Source organism: Rhea pennata, chromosome 20 (assembly GCF_028389875.1).
Source record: "Rhea pennata isolate bPtePen1 chromosome 20, bPtePen1.pri, whole genome shotgun sequence".
Taxonomy (NCBI): domain Eukaryota; kingdom Metazoa; phylum Chordata; class Aves; order Rheiformes; family Rheidae; genus Rhea; species Rhea pennata.
Window position 1 is genome coordinate 11,454,838 of NC_084682.1, and position 17,519 is coordinate 11,472,356.

A 17,519-nucleotide genomic window follows, 5' to 3' on the forward strand; every position below is an offset into this window, starting at 1 on the left:
TAGGGCCACAGTCATGCTATCTAAGCACTGCATCAAACATGGAATTTGATATTACTTATGAACTTCTTTCTGGTATTGATCTGCAAATTCAACTTGCTTCATCAGCAACAAAAAATTCTCTTCATTCTTTCCAGTGAGAACACATAATATGATTATTTCCATTTTACAAATCTGAACAAACACAAAGAAAGGGGCCTTTATAAATCAAGACAAGTCTCATCAAATCCATTTCCTAGCTTGGCATTTCTCACTGACCAAGTTTCCCAGCTCAGCAACACACCTTAGAAGATCAGCACAGAATTTTTAGAGGAGCTGTTTATTTTCTCCCTAGATATCCTAATACAGCAGGTCCTTCTGTAGTCCCCATCCCTGCAACAAGCTCCAGACAATAGAGTTTATGCAATATCTGATCTTGTTTTCGCTTCTCCTTTGTGAAGGAAACCAAATACCATCAAACCAAAGCAGTGTCTACATATAAAACCTGATCCAACAGCAATACAACAGCTAGGAGAATTTACTCTTAGGGAAACAGTTATACCAACCTGATGAAGTGCAGTTATGCCAGTTTAATCCCTTCCCAAAGGGCATCAAAGCAGAACTGGTGTAAGCGTATGTATGTGAGAGAGTGTCTCACTGCATTAAAATGCAATACGGGTAGTGCCTGAGCAGCAGAACTTTTGTGAGCAAGGCATAAGAGGTCAACAGAAATGCAGTCTGCCATACCAGCAACGGGACTGTCCAAAGCAGAACTGGTTCAAAGTCAGATTGCCTTCTTCTGGGAGGATGGGATATCTTAAATTTTTTTGCCTTGTCCACCAGGAACAGCTTACTGTTTTTTTCCCTTAATTTCAGTATCATTTCTCATTACATTCCCTCAACTGTCTATTAAACTGTCTATTAAAAAGAAGTTTGGGAATATTTAGAATTTTAAATTAGTGTTTCTTTTTTGTGCTTTTTATTACTCAGCAAGATGTCACAGGATGCGCTACACGTTCATTCTTATTGCTGACATGTCACATAACGTGATAAAAGGTAACAGGTAGCTCACTTGTATATACTGATGGAGCCTGCTCATATTTTGCTTAATCAAAGTATTTCCTATTTGTACTATAATAATTTGACACATTGGATTTTTTTTTTCCTCCTGTAGTAGCCTGAAGTTATTTTTCTAGGGTATTGAAAACCAGCTGCTCCTCTAATTAGTACACTGAGTGCTTATTTTATTCCTCAGATAAAAGTGTCTTGTGTTGCAGTGAAACAGTTTGACGCTTAAGTCACACATTCATCTATTTTACTGCTAAAGTCTGCTTAAAGAGCAGGCTTCATAGATAAGGCAACACATTTAATGTGCCATTTCACTGCATTTTTATTGGAATTACTGCCAATTGGAAGAATTTACAAATAATTTCTTTTCTAGTACATAAATATACAAAATATTTTACTCTCCACATACCAACAGAACATTTCAGGTCATTCTTCAGATTGCAGATGAAAATGCATCCGTCTCCCTTATTCTGCAGTCTTAAAAATCAAGCAACACCTAATTTTAATCTTCACTATGTCTAAGGATCAAGTGGACACAAAGGTATAAACTAGGGTAAAATTTCGCTTCTATTTGCAGGCCAATAGCAACCAGCATATTCCTATATGGCATTGCACCCTAGACGTAGAGCCACGTACACTGAACAACCTTCTGCTGGAATATGGTCTGTACACCACATCTCCCCACAAGTAAAGATGAAAGCAAAAATTTGACCTAATGTGATGTGAATCTCATGCTCTGAGTAATCAAAGTACTGTTCTCCACCTTCCTTCCCAAGGAGAGGCATTTCTGCACTCAAAAACTCCTTGTCTTGCTTTTATTTCCCCCAGCACAGCAATACTGTACCATCTTCCAGTAGTTCATAAAAGGATATGTTTCTGATGATTTATAATCTTTCCTTAGAGACCTTGAAATACGCCAGTTATATTCTAATCTTTTTGTCCCTAATTTAGTTTTTTTATGCCAACTAAAATAGTTCTCCCTGCAGCTGCTGTGTTTCGCTTCACCTGGGTGAAATTTTCTTTCCAAAACAGCAAAGAGTGTTGAGGAAAGAAAAAAAAGTGGAGGAAGCATTTTTAGGAAATACAGTAGATATTCTGACCTCTTACGCCTGCCATCCGTCAGAATTGTCGTGAATTAGATATCCAAAGGAACCAGCTCCATTAAGTGAAGATGTGCTGAGAAGGCAAGTGTAACTGGGAGTCTGCTCCTTGGTGAAAGCTGGCACTCTGCCTCTGGACAAAGGTGTGAAGAAGGCGAAGGGCTTCCCCATGTGCCTCCACTTGTTCCACAACTCACCCACAGCAAGAACAGAGTATCTCTTGCTCCCTGGAGCATCTGCTGCCGCTGAGCCTCCAGGCTGCCCCCAGCTACAAAGGCAAAGAAACCAGGCCAATGGGAAACCGTGCGCACAGCCTCTTAGGAATATCTGACAGCAGTCTCTACTGATAGGAAGCTGCTCTATGTTTCTTACTATAGGATTCATTGCAAGTTTGCACTTCCCTATACACAGGAAAACGTATCTTGTTCTAGTTGCCAGCACCAGCTCACCCACTCTTGTGTTTAACCCCCTGGTGTCTCAGCTGAACCTCTCTGAGGCAGCCTTGCTGTGCCGCTTCATCAAAGCTCAACAGACAAATAACACAAGCCTTTTGGCACATCACAGGTCTCGTGGCACTACAGACCAGTGCAATCTGCATCCTTGAAATTCAAGCAGGCAGGGGAGCTGCATCTGGCTACTCTGAGCTCCTAATGGCACTTGGGCACTCCTGGCAAACCTCGCAGCTCCATGCCCACCTGTCAGGGCAACGGCGCACGAACATTCTGGTTTCCATCCTCTTCCCTACCCTGAGCAGAACCCATTCTTCATCGTCCTATGTCTGGTCAAAGGCACCAACATTTGAGCACAACTTGAGGGCTGAGAACTTGGAAGCTTGTGAACCAGTTCAGTTTTGGCACTTCCTCAGTTACCATTTTTAGCATCACCTCTCTGACATTCCCAGAGGCTGTCAGTGGAAAAACTGCTCTGACAGGACACAGTCATCTCTAGCTCTGTCACTGCTAATGCTGGAGATGTAGCCACACACTGGTTATGCTGGAGATGTAGCCACAGCATATCTCCACTCCCTAGACTGTTTAATTCAACTTATAATGCTTAAACAAAATTATCCTTTTGGATTTTGATGGATCTCTTAAAATTTTCCTGAAGAAACAAACTTGTCCCTTGTGCAATGAAAATTAGGAAGGAAAAGAAGGAAGAGAAGGAAAAGTCAAAATGTTATATTCCCAAAATCCCTCTGGAGAAACTAGTGAGTACATAATTAATCCCAATAAAACAAAATGCATTAAGAAAAAAATCTTTAACTGGTGACCAAACTGAATGATTCATAACCCACAGACAACTTAAAGGAAGATAATCAGACAAATAAGAAACCTCCCTTTTGGTTAAAGTTGCTGTCAGGACTCAGGACACTTTTGAAAGAATACACATTGATGTGTGTTTTGCTACAAATAGCTTTGCACCAAGTGTAGGATTAGCTCAGATGAGGAAAGACAGATCTGGCTTGGTCAGAAAATAAATAAGAAAACTCTATAGAGACCGAAGTGACTGAAGGAGACCTCTTCAGGTGATGCTCTTCCCATCAAGTCAGTAATAAAATGGTGCCTTTGTTCAGCAATAGGGACAGTTGGCTGGTGTTATCTGTAAAGGAAGGTTGCTTGTAGCACTCAAAAATCATGGGCCATTAAAAGCAATGTGACGTGTGTGAAGAGTTCCTGGGCAAAATCCAAGTGGAGTAATTGCGGTTTTCACTTACATTTAAGTAGCATTTTCTAACTAAATTCTGCCTTCAGATGCACTGAATTATGAAATGCACCTTCACTTCTGCTCTAATTTGAGGGTTTACTGTGTATTATTAGACAACTGCATGTGCAGCCCCAGAAACAACTGTCCTTGGATAGCTACGAAGTTCATCTCTGAATTATTTATTGAGCTTTATGAGATGCTTTGTGACAGAGGGTGACATACAGATGGGAAATACTCTTGTCATGGTAGTTTATCCATACTCACAAAACCAGTCCAGTATAAAACGCATATGCTCTTTTTTGGAACAAGTTTTGTCTGACCAAGTGAGGCAATCTTCCTTCTACACCTGGAACATCCAGCCATTCCTTGACTTGACTCAGACAAGGCTGCACCTCCCTCCCTGTCCCTACAGAAAACAGGGTTCACGACAAAAACAAAATTCAGACCAGCTCGGGTTGTTCACTATCAGAAGCTTGTCAGTTAAACGAGCCAAGGCAGATACAGCCACTCTGCCATCCTGCAATGCAAATGTACTCCCAAGGTAATTTCTGATGAAAACCTTACGTTTGCACTAGGTCTGTTCAGGCTGGTTCAGATTAAATACGAAGCACTGCCAATTGTGTTACCTCGTTATTAGCAGACACTGGCAGCAGCCTTGTGTGGAGAAATATATGTCTGGCTACGGTACCTGCGGTCACATCATAACTTACAGGTCACGTGCCTTGGGGTGCACAGAAGGATTACTGTCTCTTCCGCAGCTTCCCCTTACTGCAGAGGACTCCTGCCTGCACACGCATTTCAGCCAGCCCAGCTTCCCACCTCCAGACACTACGCCAAAGCTGTGCCTGCTCTCTCGGAAAAGCCTGCAACCCTCAAGACAAATAGAGGCGTCTGAGATTAAGGCTGTATCTGAAACCCTGGGGCATGATTCACATCCCAGAGAGGTCAGCGGATTTGGGCCATGCTGCCAAAAGTTGCTCACTCGCAGTGGGAGAGGAAGGAGGAAGCTATTGCTGGTTCTCACTACATATTCAAGTCAAACTGTGGAAAAAAAATAAAGACAATCCATTGGAGAAAAAAATAGCCGTAACCCATATAGCATTAATTCAGCTTGCAAACTAGGTAGATCTTTCAGATAATATTCCTCTGGTCTCTCAGTGCTTAGGAAATTCCCCGTTACGCTGTCTTTTTTCAATGGATGGTCTGTTTGACGTTCACATAACACTGACTTGTGTCTAGTCTCAAAACACTTTACTCAAAACACTGTGACAATGGGCAGCTTAGACATCAGAACAAAAATGAAAAACAGCACAGCCGGAGCGTATCTTTGGAGTTCTTTGTAGGAATTATTGACCTGGAAGAGATGAAGAATCGTCTCCTATCTTTGCAGAAAACATACCGATCTTTTTGAAAGACCTCAAACATGAATTTAACTCCTTCCATCTGTAGCTCATTACTTTATTTTAACTCCACCATTCCACTTACAGGTCCCTGCACACTAGGAGTGTATATGAAAGAGTACCAAAGTCTCAAGTCTGTGAGACTGAGAGTCAGGGAATAGCTGGAGATGAATCAGAATTGGAACCCAAAGCCACTCTTCTTCCAAAAAAGCACAGAGCTTTAGTAAAACAGTCCATGAATTGGCACCATGCTGAGTTTTGCCTTTGCAAAATCTGAAGAGAAATCACCTAGTTTGTTAAGAAAGGCCAGAAGAACACAGCAAGGCGCAAATGATAGGTTTGGGAGAAAATGTTTTTAAAAACAATGGATTGGACTTTTTTTTTCCTTTAAGGTATGAGATCATTTCAACAGCTTATCTTCTCCATCCACCAGTTTTGATGTTTCTTTCTTTCTCTTTTCTAGGGGAGAATCTGAATATCCTTCAGAAAGGCTGTTATTCTCTTTTCTGCTTCATCTAGGAGGAGGACTGCCTTCCTCACTGCATGAAGATCAAACCTGTGCTCACAGCACATCCTCTCACACAGAAGTAGCAGAAGCCACGCAAGTAAGTTTGTTCCTATCAGAATCACAGCCTAATTTATCAACAACAAAAAAGAAAGCCTATGAGTTAAGCCTAGGAGTTTGCTGTCATTAGCACACTCAAGCAGTGAGCAGGTTTCATTTAAAAGCAATGCATTTTAAGAACCCTCCCTAAGAGCTACTGCGGAACACACGGAATACAATCTGAATATAAATTTGTAGATTTATGATGTTGCTTTCTTCTTCTCTTAAACATCTTTGGTGGCTAAAAGCTCCTACCTTGTGCATGCTGGCTGGCCTGATCAATCTAGCTGTATTGTGTAGCTCATAGATGTATTTGACTTGGATATCCTGAGGGAGGTAAGGAAGCTTCACTCTCATTACCATCCTCTCCCATGAGCTCCACTCCTAGCAGTCTCCCCCATCAAAGGATACTGGAGAGTGCATCAGGTTGCAAAGCATCCCTTTTCAGATTGGGGCGGCATCTGGGACTCTCTGACTTCTCATTATCTCATCTAACTCTACACAGTGCTTCCTCACTGTCATGGACCCCTGTACAATGAAGGCAGAAAGTCTGATTAGCTTTGCATCTTCCTTGCACATTTTAGGCATCCAAAAAGTCTCCCTTACATCTCTGACCAAGGACATTTTAAAGACAGTCCTCTCATTCGGCTCAGCTATGATTGTAGCTTTGCAGCAGTTAAAAAGTCCCCCTTGGCTCCAGGATCCTGATGCTGCATTTCTGTTCCTGTTAATGGTGGGTTCTGTTTCTTTTATTACCTCTTAGTAATCGTTTGAGAAGCTCTCACAGCAGGATTTCGTTCAAAATTATTCCACCCTTCAAAATTTCTCCTTCCAAAACATCAACGCTTCATTACAACACAGCACAGCTCTCATCCACAGCATCTTTTACTGGCAAGGAGCAGATAAGGCCACAGAGTCAGGCTGCAGTGCCTGCGTCGCTTGGTTAGGCATACTGGTCATGTTCCACTGAGCCCTTCACTTCAGCATCACTGGGCCAGGCACTGCCCAGAAATGAACAGAGAAATGTTGCAACAGTCTTTTACATCCCTATTCACCTCAGTCTATCTTTGTGGTGGACAGGCATCAGGGAACCTAGGAGATAACTGCCTCCAGGGATACAAGGACGCTCACATGGGCATTGAACTACTCTGTTCCTAAAAAAGCCAAGGAAGTGGCATGTAGAGGAGACAGCAGGGGGACACTTACACAGTGTGACACAGCCTGTGTGTAAATATAGGGCTTCAGCTTCCAAAGTTGCTCTCTGCAGGGCTGTCACAAGAATTTCAGAAACCCACAAAGGTGTCAATAAGATGATTCTTCCTCCCAGCCCCTCATGGCTGAGCAGAAAGGATAGGGGCATAGGCTCATGGGCTCTACTGCAGGCTGGTTGCAATGAGAGGTTGAGCTGTTTCACCTCTCTGTACTTCTGTTTTCCCCATTGTCCTTCTTCTGCCATGCCTATGTTGACATGGGTTCAATGAACTGGGAGATCCACCCAGCACTAGTAACACACACACACAAAAAAAAACAACTGTGAGGACTTACCATCCATGTCAAGGCGCTGCATGATAATTGCCAACTCCACCTCACTGGGCATGTATCCCAAGGAGCGCATTGCCATGCCCAGTTCTTGCTTGGATATAAAGCCATTCCCATCCCTGTCCAGTACCCGAAAAGCTTCACGGATTTCTGTGATTGAGAAGAAAGAAGAGAGGAGTTATCAGGGTGGAGGACGCCCTGGTCAACACATATAGACACGAAGGACAAAGATAAAGCATAAATTGTTTTTTCTAACATTAATGAGACATACTTGATAATATCCAGGCAGTGTATTCAGGATATGCTCACACATGCCTGCATACAGGTGTGTGCATGAGCTCACTCATGCAAATGTGTGTATGCAGACGGATTTATATATACAACTGCATCCACATCCATAAATACAGAACATTATATGCCTGCTCACTTTGTATTTTCTGTGATCAAATATCATTGCAAACTAATTGGTCAATACAAAGCGAGTTCCTTTTCCTTTTGCAGTATCTGCCCTGGACTGCTGCAGGCATAAGTGAGTCATCCTAAAGTAATGCCTATCCTATGTATGGGTGCCCAACAAACCTGGGCCCAGGGGCTTCTCAAACAGTCCTTCTCTAAGCCACTCAGCACACCTGCAAGGTAGACTGACTTTGCGTCATGCCAATATACTAAGCTCTGGTTCCTTGGTGAGATCAGCATCATCGCCAGCAAAGGCAAAAAGGCAAAGGGTTTGGCTGATAGTCAGTGAGGCAGCGAACAGGAGAAGTTGGGCATGAACTGCCACCCCTGCAGGGTCCAGTGTTCTATAGATACAGCTAGATGTGCATTTTCTCCCTTGTCCAATAAATGCTGATGTACATCTTTTAAACTGTACCTGGGCAATTTCCATCACTCACTGTTCGTCATAGCTTCTCTCCAATTTATATTGTTATACAGCTATAAACAGCCTCAGATCAATAAAAATACTGACAGCCTCAAAGAAATCACTTCCACCATTCTTCACAAGCCTCGATCAGCTTCTGACATCTGATTTTGTTTTGTTTTTTTAACTCTGGCATATCCCCCTCCAGCCTTTAATAGCTGCTTTGAACTTGAGCAGCACACTGAAAAACTCCAGTGTGGCCGTGCCCTTCCAGGGCCTCAAGAGCACTACGTGTTTCCCACATCTCACAGATTTCAGGGCTTTCTTAACTTGAAGACCCACGACCAAGCTCCCCAGATTAAGTGGCTCTGACTGCTGAAAATGCCAAACAGAGCAATTTTAACATTTCAGAATGCTGGGAGCTTACTCAAAGGGATTTGGTTGGAGATGGGGAGAAAGAGAGGGAGCTGATCTTTCAATTTTGTTTAAATAGTCATGCTATGAAGAGAAAAATACAGGATGTTTTATTATATATCTTTTGGGAAGATAATCAAGAATTAATTGGTTCAGTAATCACATCAGCCATCCCTTTTTGATCTTTGCTGAAATACATACATTTCTTGTTTAGAGGATTGTTAGTTTATCTTTCTTAGGCACTGGCTGCAAAAAGAAGAGCTAATTAATGCAAACCAGCTACAATCATAACTTTCTTCCAGCACCGAAACCTACATAGTGCCCGGGGAAATGCAAGTCAAGTCTCGTGGACTTTGGGGCAAACATTGACCAAGAGACCCTGATGTCCAAACACTCTTCCACCAACTCCACTTCTTGACAGAGATATACTGTCCACGTCCCACTACAAACTCTTCTCTTGGGCCAACAGAAGCTGTGAAAATCCTATTGCAATGTAATATGCTATGAGAGATGAAGTACAGTCGGGATCCAATAGAGAATAAGGCTATATGAAGAATCACCTGGTGGCTTCCACAGCAAGGCTGCTGTATCAGAGTAGTCCCATTGCTACATGAAAGCATTTCATGAAGAAGAAAGAGGCAAAGGGAAAGCTTTCTTCAGAAAGCAGTAGCTTATTTGGGGGGGAGAGGGGGGGGAAGGAATTCTCTACCAGGAAGCAAAATGGATAGAAAAAGTTTGCCCAGCCCTGCAGAATTTGGGCACTAGCCTCAGAGAAGGAAAGTGTTCTCAGCCCAGCCACAAACTCCCAATATGTCATGCTTCCCTCTCTCCTCTGCTCCCCATGTATAAGTGAAGTAATAGCACCCTGCAGCAGGGCTACTTAAAAGGTAATGCATGGTCCACCCGGGAAAAAACTGAGGGTATATAATGCACCAGGAAATGGTGTCGGTGACATCGTTGCTAACATGTTATTTAAAATTTTAGAATTCAAAGGCAGCTTCTAAATTACCTCACATCAAAGTTCACACAGCTCCCTTGACAACTCTGCTTTAGCAAAGTCTACTTCAATTTAAATGTGCTGCTTTCTACTATGTGTAATACCCTAGTGATGCGCCAGGGCCAGGGCACTTCCATAACCTACGGTTTATCTTCACCAAAACTGTGGTTAATCATGATGAAATACAATCAATTTTTAATACACCTAAAGAGCCCACTGATGTCAAAAGGGAAGATATTATGAATTTCAATGAATATTGGACCAGATCTGTGGTATCTATACTTTTGGTTCACGCACGAATCAGCCGTGGCTTCTTTAAACTTAAATGCAACCCTGGATCCACCTTCTCTCCCTGTCAGCCCAAGTAGTGCAATCTCAGTGATATGAAAAGCTGGTGAGGCTGTTCAAAGCAAGCTCGGCTGGAAGTATCAGTACATAATGCAAAGAGCCTTTGGAGTAGGAATGAATCCCATTAGACACTGCCAGCTGTAGTGAAATCTATTTTCATACGCTGTGCTGAAAGCTGAAGTGCAGTAAATATTACATCAAAATCAATTAATTTTAAAATAAACTTTTGACAGCTGAAAAAGAACTGAAAATATTGCCAAGAACTGAGAAAGTATTTTAGAAAATAAAATATGAATCTACCTTCAGAAAAGTTTACATGTGAGCTAGACTCATCCAAATCACATGAATAAATTACATTTGTACAGTGGCGTCACTGTAGTATTTCTGCATCTAACCATCTAGTGAGTATGCTCTCCAGATACACTGATTTCAAAAGGTGCATTTAACAGCACTGAAACATTTTAGCCTTGATCAGAGGAAAAAAAGCCTGAAACCTCACAAATTTTGGTTCTAGCTCTGCTTCATACCTTTCAGAAATCTGAACTTTTGACCAAGCCTGAAACATCTTTTGCATGCCAACTTCTGACCTCAAATGGAGCTTTTTTCACTCATCACTCTATAAATACCACTTTGTGCAGAGGTACATTTGAAGAGCTATTTATAGGTTGAACACACTGTACAAGAAGCAGCTACGACCTCAGACAGTGCCTCCTTTTTATCTTTATATGTAACACCACCTTCTTATCAGCTTTTTTTTAATAGTAATTCCTGCTCTTCTGGCATACTCCCGGCTGCCGTCCTGTGCAACAGCTAAGGTGACAGCCACCAGGTTGTGCCTGGTGGAGTTCAGCCCCACTAGCTCTCCTCAAAGTGCTCCAGAAGCGCTGATACTGACAGCGCTCCATGAACCAGTGGCATCCTTGCTGGCCCTCACCTTTACTTCTAGCTGTTATATTTCATTACCCAAAGCTAAAAATACATCAGTATTTTCCCCATATGACTTTCCAAATACGTTGCCTAGCTCAGAACTGGGAGCAGACATGGTCCATGGGGCAAATCTTTCAGCACAGATTTTGCCTGAGCTTAGAAGAAAGTTTAGGACCTCTTCTATTTGGGCAGGAAGCAGCTCTGCATGGAGTCACTTTAACCTGAACAGTATCACAGAAAGTAAACCCTTGTTTTGCTTTTACAATGAAGAGTAAAAGCTATACACAAGGAGTTGAGAGCAAAGGGATGTTGCCCCAAAAGCTGTCTGCGCTCCTCCTAGCCTTGATGACGGTAGCCTTCACATCAAACCAAGCACATACACTTAGATTTCACTTCCCCTGGGAGCATTAATAAATAGGTATTCTCCACTCTACTAGATAGCATCATCTTTTACTCCTGAAAACAGGAGGTTGAAAAAGAACCAAAAAATTAGTGGATAAGCAGAAAGAAGAGAAAATATAGAAAGATTTAAATTATGAAAAGTAACCTATTTTGCTGGGTATGGCAGTGGACCAAGTCTCTGGAAACTTCATTTCTTCTCAGTGAGCTAGCCCTCTTACTGCTCTTCTCCATGCCTCTGCATCTCCAGCCTCACCAGGAACAGGGATAAATCTCTTCTGTGCAAGGTGATTCAGATAAAAAAGTGCTTATGCAACAGCTAGCTACTACTGGTAGCACTAAACCATCTTACTCCCAGAATTAATTCAAACAGGATCAGCAAGGAATGCTGTTGCATACTTTGTCTGATGGACCATATGCTAAACAGCCATCAAGTGAATGGGGCGAGGGGGATAGAAGTGCCTAACAGGGATCAGTGTTCAGTTCCATCCTATTTAACCTCCTTCTCCATAACCTCAAAGAATTAGCAAAGGTAACATTAATTATACAAAATGTCACCAAGATGAAAAGTCTAGTAAGGAGAAAGAAGTTGTACTGTGTGAAAGAGGCAAGATTAAGTAGCAGAAAGGGAGATCAAGTGAGGCTCGGTTGGACAAGTGGAGCCAAGAGGTGCAAAAGCCCAAGCCAAGGCTGGCAGGGGAGAGAGGGAACAGCGCAGCAGCAATGCTGAAGCCAGCAGGACACACGCAGGTTATTTACCGATGGAGTTCGCTTTTTTTTCCAAGATTCCTTTCAAGGTTCTTTACAGGTTTAATCGGAAAACATTTCTATCTGTCCACTGCTCCGAGGAAAATTAGCAAATTCAACTGAAAGAACAACCTCTGAAGAAAGTTACAACTTTTTAACCTTTCATACCTCTTAGAGGACTCAGGGTGCCTAGTTCATCTCCTGTTTAGTAGTTTTTAAAGGCATGTTTCTCAGGAAAGTTTAGCCTAGTGTTCTTCCCCAAGTGAGGCCTTATGTTTCACAAGAGCTGAGAGCACAGTACTCATTTCTCCAAGTTATTTGAGCACGCAAAAGGTGTGTGGGGTGTGTTTTTAATTAATTCCCACTCTTTCCTCACATTTAACAGCTGCACATTCCAGGTTTCCTATTAAAGCACAAGGCAATTCAATTACCCCCACAATCCTCTGGGATGAAAGAAGGAAAGAATCAGGTGAAATAAGGACTTTTTTTATTACCTCTCTGAAGGGCACGAAAGAAGACAGCTGTCATAGTCGGGCTTGACATTCAGTCTAGCAAGTCGTTAATTCTCTTCATCTGAACCCGTAAAGATCCAAAGACAACTTCCTCACCTAGGGTGGTCACTCTGCACCCATTCCCGTCAACACCTTTCCCTTCAGCCTTTCACAGACGCAGTTGCTTTGGCCATTGGGACACTGACCTTGTGCTTCCTTTCCAATCCCCTAAATTCGCCTTTCTGCAAAGTTCAGTAGCAGGTTTATTTACAGATGATTTCTCTGTGGCTGGTAACTAGAGGCAACCATCATTACTTCTTGTTTTGCTTCCTGAACAAAAATGAATCACAATTCTCCAGGAAATAAATTCAGCCTGAGCTACTGCTGTCCACTAGCTACCCCCGGGCACTGCAGATGGTTTCAGTTCATTTCCCTGTGTATAAATACCACCATAATAAATTCTGTAATTACACCGTAACTACCACACCCTAAGTGCATGATAATTACAATCAGAGTCTTCTATGGTAATTTTCATCAGTATAGTAAGAGAAGAAATACCTCCACCCTAAATCTTGCAAGTCATCCCATTGATTTAATTACAGGTTTGGGCACCAAAGTACAAACTGAATGATCAAAAAGCCACAAATAACACGTCCTGGAGTGAACCGTTGAGTAAGTCTCATATCTACTATGCCCATCTATTTCCATTACTCCATCTGCCATGCTTAAGTTTGCTTTTTTGCCACAAATTGCAACAAAGTGTCAAAATAACTACATTTTTCTTCTAATGGAAACATCCCATCCCTTTCCCTCCAAAAAAAACACTCCAGTTGAAAGTGTCATAATTTTTTGTTTGTTATTTTCAATCTAAGCAAAACACTTCAGCATTCCCAGATCAAACTGCTTTGCTTCAACCTGGAACTGTGTCTACCTGAACCGCAGCAGTATCTCATGGAGATTCAGGTGCCAAGTGCTGTCCTTTGGGATTGCCTGTGTGGGATCTGCTCGATGTCACCAAAATATGCAGGGATCGAGCTGCAGTGAGAATGGGACACAAAACCCTTACCTTAATAGTGCCCTCAGTGCTATGACAACTCAGCTAGACACAGTGATGTCAAACTGGCAAAGCAAATTGGTTCTACTCAATGCAATGAAGTATCTCAGCTCAGAAAGGTCTGCCTCGAAACCAAGTGCTCCATCTTGTTTTTCCTTAATGGGACTGAACTTTTTCATATGCAATTTGGCAGAATTTATTCTTTCCACAGGAAAATAAATGATTTGTGGAAACTACATTTCTTGTGGTTATATTCCCAAACAAATTTAAGAATTGCCAGATAATCTGCAGAAACACACCATTACCTTATAAATAAACAACATAAGTGTATCTGCTGTTACTAGCTGCTTGTTTTAAATGGAAGTTTTCAGTGCAAGCAACAGGAGCTGGACTAGGAATACTTCAGGATCTTCACTCAGAGGACAGGCCAGCATGGACAGCAGCAGTCAAACTTCTTTATACAAAGCTGCCCTGCAAGTGTGGCTGTATTCTTTATGCAGGTGGTACATGCAGAGCAGTTTATAATTGCACAAGTCCTGCAGTATCGCATGGAGTCAGCAGGAAAGCGTGGTGCTGAAAGCAGCTGTCAGAAGAATTTGGCAATATAACAACTTTCCTTCTTTCCTATAAATTTCCCTACAGTGGCCAGAATTGTTCAGCTCCTCCTGAAGTCAACGGAAGGATGGATGGTGTTCGGAGGCATCGTACTCTGACCCCCAACTAGTAAATAATGCAGAATGATTCAGTAAGCGTGGAAATGAAAGGATTTTTTCCCTCTCCTTTATTTGGAGCTGATCAGGAAAAAAATGTTCAGTTTCCTTTGCCTGAAATAATGTTTAAAATATAAAGGGAAGATGGTGATGAACTACCTCTAGGAACATGTTTTGTTCCCTTGGTGCAGCATGCAGATCTGCAGCTGCAATGGCTCTGTGCATCACTGAACACAGGTTGCAGCATTATTGATTGCTCAATCAATTAAACAAGGTGGGAGGGAAAGGCCAGTAAGTCTACCCCAGCCCTCCAGGTTTTCACCCCAGGAAACTAAATATACAAATTGGTCCTGAGCAGGGAGGGATGAATTCCACAAAGGAACTGCAAAGGAGATTGGCAAGGACGGAGGGAGGAGGCCAGGCTGCTGGGCAAGATGAGAAGAGCAGGGCTCAGCTTGCAGAGGAGATGCTTGATTTCCATCTGTGATGCACTGAAGAGAGCAGGGAAAAGGAGGAGATGTCCCAGGGACAGAGGAAAGCTATTTCAGGTGAAGAATAATGTTGATCCAAGAGCAAATGGATATAAACAGATTTAGCCTGGCAATTAGAACAAGATTTCAGAGGCTTAGGAATCACAATGACTGTAGCATTTCAAAATTAGGCTTCATTGGTTCTGGGCAGCTTCACTTTCTAGGACACAGTTGCCTTTAGCAGTAGGACCCAGGAAGCCCATGTCCCTACTCTATGCTAAGACAAATATTTAAGACTATAAATGCATGTTTGCTCTTTGTATTTCAGTGCTCAATGCAGGAGTCAGCATATTAACAATGCCGTTCCATGTTAATTCTTCCAAGAAGGATCATGTACTGACATGTATCGTCTGTTAATCACTATTTGAAAACTTAACCCAGATCTCTGGTCCTCCTGATGTATTGCTGCATTCTTGGCTCTGTACTTCCACTCTCTCAACCAAATGGCTCTAATAGAGTTTTTTTTTGAGCATCCACAATCAAACAAGTCATCATAAACAGTAGCATTAGGATGGACATTGGCTGCATAAGCAAATGTCTCATTTTTATTCATTGGACGGAGAGTATCTTTTTAAAAGTCTCTGCATTTTATGCAAGACTCTACCGTATATCATTGTCATTTTGCAGAACTGGAGACAGTCATGGAACCTACACTGCACCTAATGCCATTTCCAGAGGGGTGTTTTGGTGTCCTGACACAACCCATGGGATCTTGTGCACCCACAGGCGTGCTGGATGGAGCATTCAGTGCAACAGTCAGCAAACATCTTGCTTTGACTGGTTCCACACACAAAAATCTTCAGTTGAAATGAAGGAAAACATTTGAGAAAAATAGGCAAATCCAGAGATTTCTACAAGACCTGCAAAAGGAGACAAAAGTCTCCTTTTGTTCCTCATTTCATGGATTATTGACCTGCTGGAAACCACCATGCAAACAACCCCAGAAGTCCATGTCTGCTTATCTACAGGCTGATACGGCTCAGCCACTGTACACCATTTGTGCGAGCCACTTCTACCCTTGTTTTGATCCCTCTCTGGTAGGGCTTCTAGTCCTTTGTGGCTCTGCTCTCATGATGAGACTGTCAACAAGGTGGGCAGTAAGGTTAAAGGCTTCTGAGAGGCTTTCTCAAAGAACAGTAACACAGTAACACAGGATTTTCAAAGTAGAGTGAAAATTCACTATTCATTCTTGGTTTTTAAAAAAAGAAAAAAAGAAAAAAAAGAAAAGAAAGTAACCCCAAACAACGAAATAAGAATGTCAGCATGAAAGACACAGGATTTTCAAAGTAGAGTGAAAATTCACTATTCATTCTTGGTTTTAAAAAAAAGAAAAAAAGAAAAAAAAAGAAAAGAAAGTAACCCCAAACAACAAAATAAGAATGTCAGCATGAAAGCAAATAAGTTTAAAATTTTAAGATGCATGCTACAACTTTTGTTTACAACCTAAAAACCTGCTATTAAGAAAGTGAATAAAGAGAAAACAGAATTCCACTGTTTTCCAAATAAACCTCAATCTCTTCTTTCACTAATCCTTTTGTTCAGAAATAATCTTTATCCTTCCCCCTTCCTTTATATACAGCATGCACAAAGCATTTTCCCTCCTGTGACATTATACCGCTTCAGAAAACTTCAGGCACGTACATATTCTCCTGGGAGCATATGAGTCTTGTAGAGCATTGTTTAACTTCACAAAATTTTTCTACGCTAGCTAGATGTAAACCTATAAAATCTGGAACGGCTGATCTAGTGTATTGACATCAATACTCAATTCATCATCAGAAGTGAAAAATTTACAGGACATAAACAGGGTAACGGACTTAAGACTCTACTCTGTAGCAGCGATTTGATTCAACTTTGCTTAGGGACGACTCACATTAATGTTGGGAGATAATGTCTGCCTTTTTTTTTTTTCTTTTTTTGCATCCTCTACTGATTTACTGTTAGAACAGTCTTCATACATTTCTTACCAAAATAAGAATTTCAGTCTGCAGTTTTGCCTGGCAATATTGTTTAGGAAATAAAACCTCTCCGGTCATTTGCAGCTATTTCCCTGTGCTTTGCAAAGGTGGCTTAATTAGAGTTTGAGAACTCTCTGTTGGAAATCTACTGCCCAATATTCAAACGTAGGTACCTGCTATTTAAAATAATGTCCTCGAAACAGCTACTCAGAGATTCATTTGTTACGAGCAGCTCCAATACCCAGAGAGTTGGCTCCAACAGGCAAACTTCTTTTCTTTTGCAGAATGACCCCTGAGTCAAGACAGGCAGTAGCTGGAGCAAGTTTGGCATAATGTTGCTTTCCAGTTGCTCTGCCTTCAATTATCTTCCATATCACTAACCAGTGGCACTACTAAATCCAACAGCTGCCTTTCTATGGCTGTACTAAGGAACCGAGGAGTGTCTCAGTCCTTGTCAGCAGCAGTTCAGGCCTTCAGGGGTTGGCGCACACACCGATAAGGTCATTGTGAGATAGTGCTCATTGCTCTTCCATAACCTCCTCCTGGTAGGACTGGTGTGTGGAACAACAGGTTCAGATATTGCTCCATCTCCATGCTAGTCGGTAAACTTATCCCCAGGTCTTTAGGTTTATTTACACTGGGTGTTCTGCAGTATTGCCACCTCACGTTCCCTAGAAGAGACACATCCCTTGGA

At 41.9% G+C, this 17,519-nt stretch overlaps 1 protein-coding gene across 2 annotated transcripts in view; it reads right to left on the reverse strand.

Annotated features, from left to right (window-relative positions):
• The window catches only part of CALN1 (calneuron 1), a 120,047-nt gene that overhangs the window by 70,188 nt on the left and 32,340 nt on the right, over positions 1 to 17,519 (reverse strand). For both annotated transcript variants that reach the window (XM_062592615.1, XM_062592616.1), the window contains exon 2: positions 7,398 to 7,541. In XM_062592615.1, the coding sequence (XP_062448599.1) occupies positions 7,398 to 7,541 (144 nt within the window). The remainder of the gene's footprint in view (positions 1 to 7,397; positions 7,542 to 17,519) is intronic.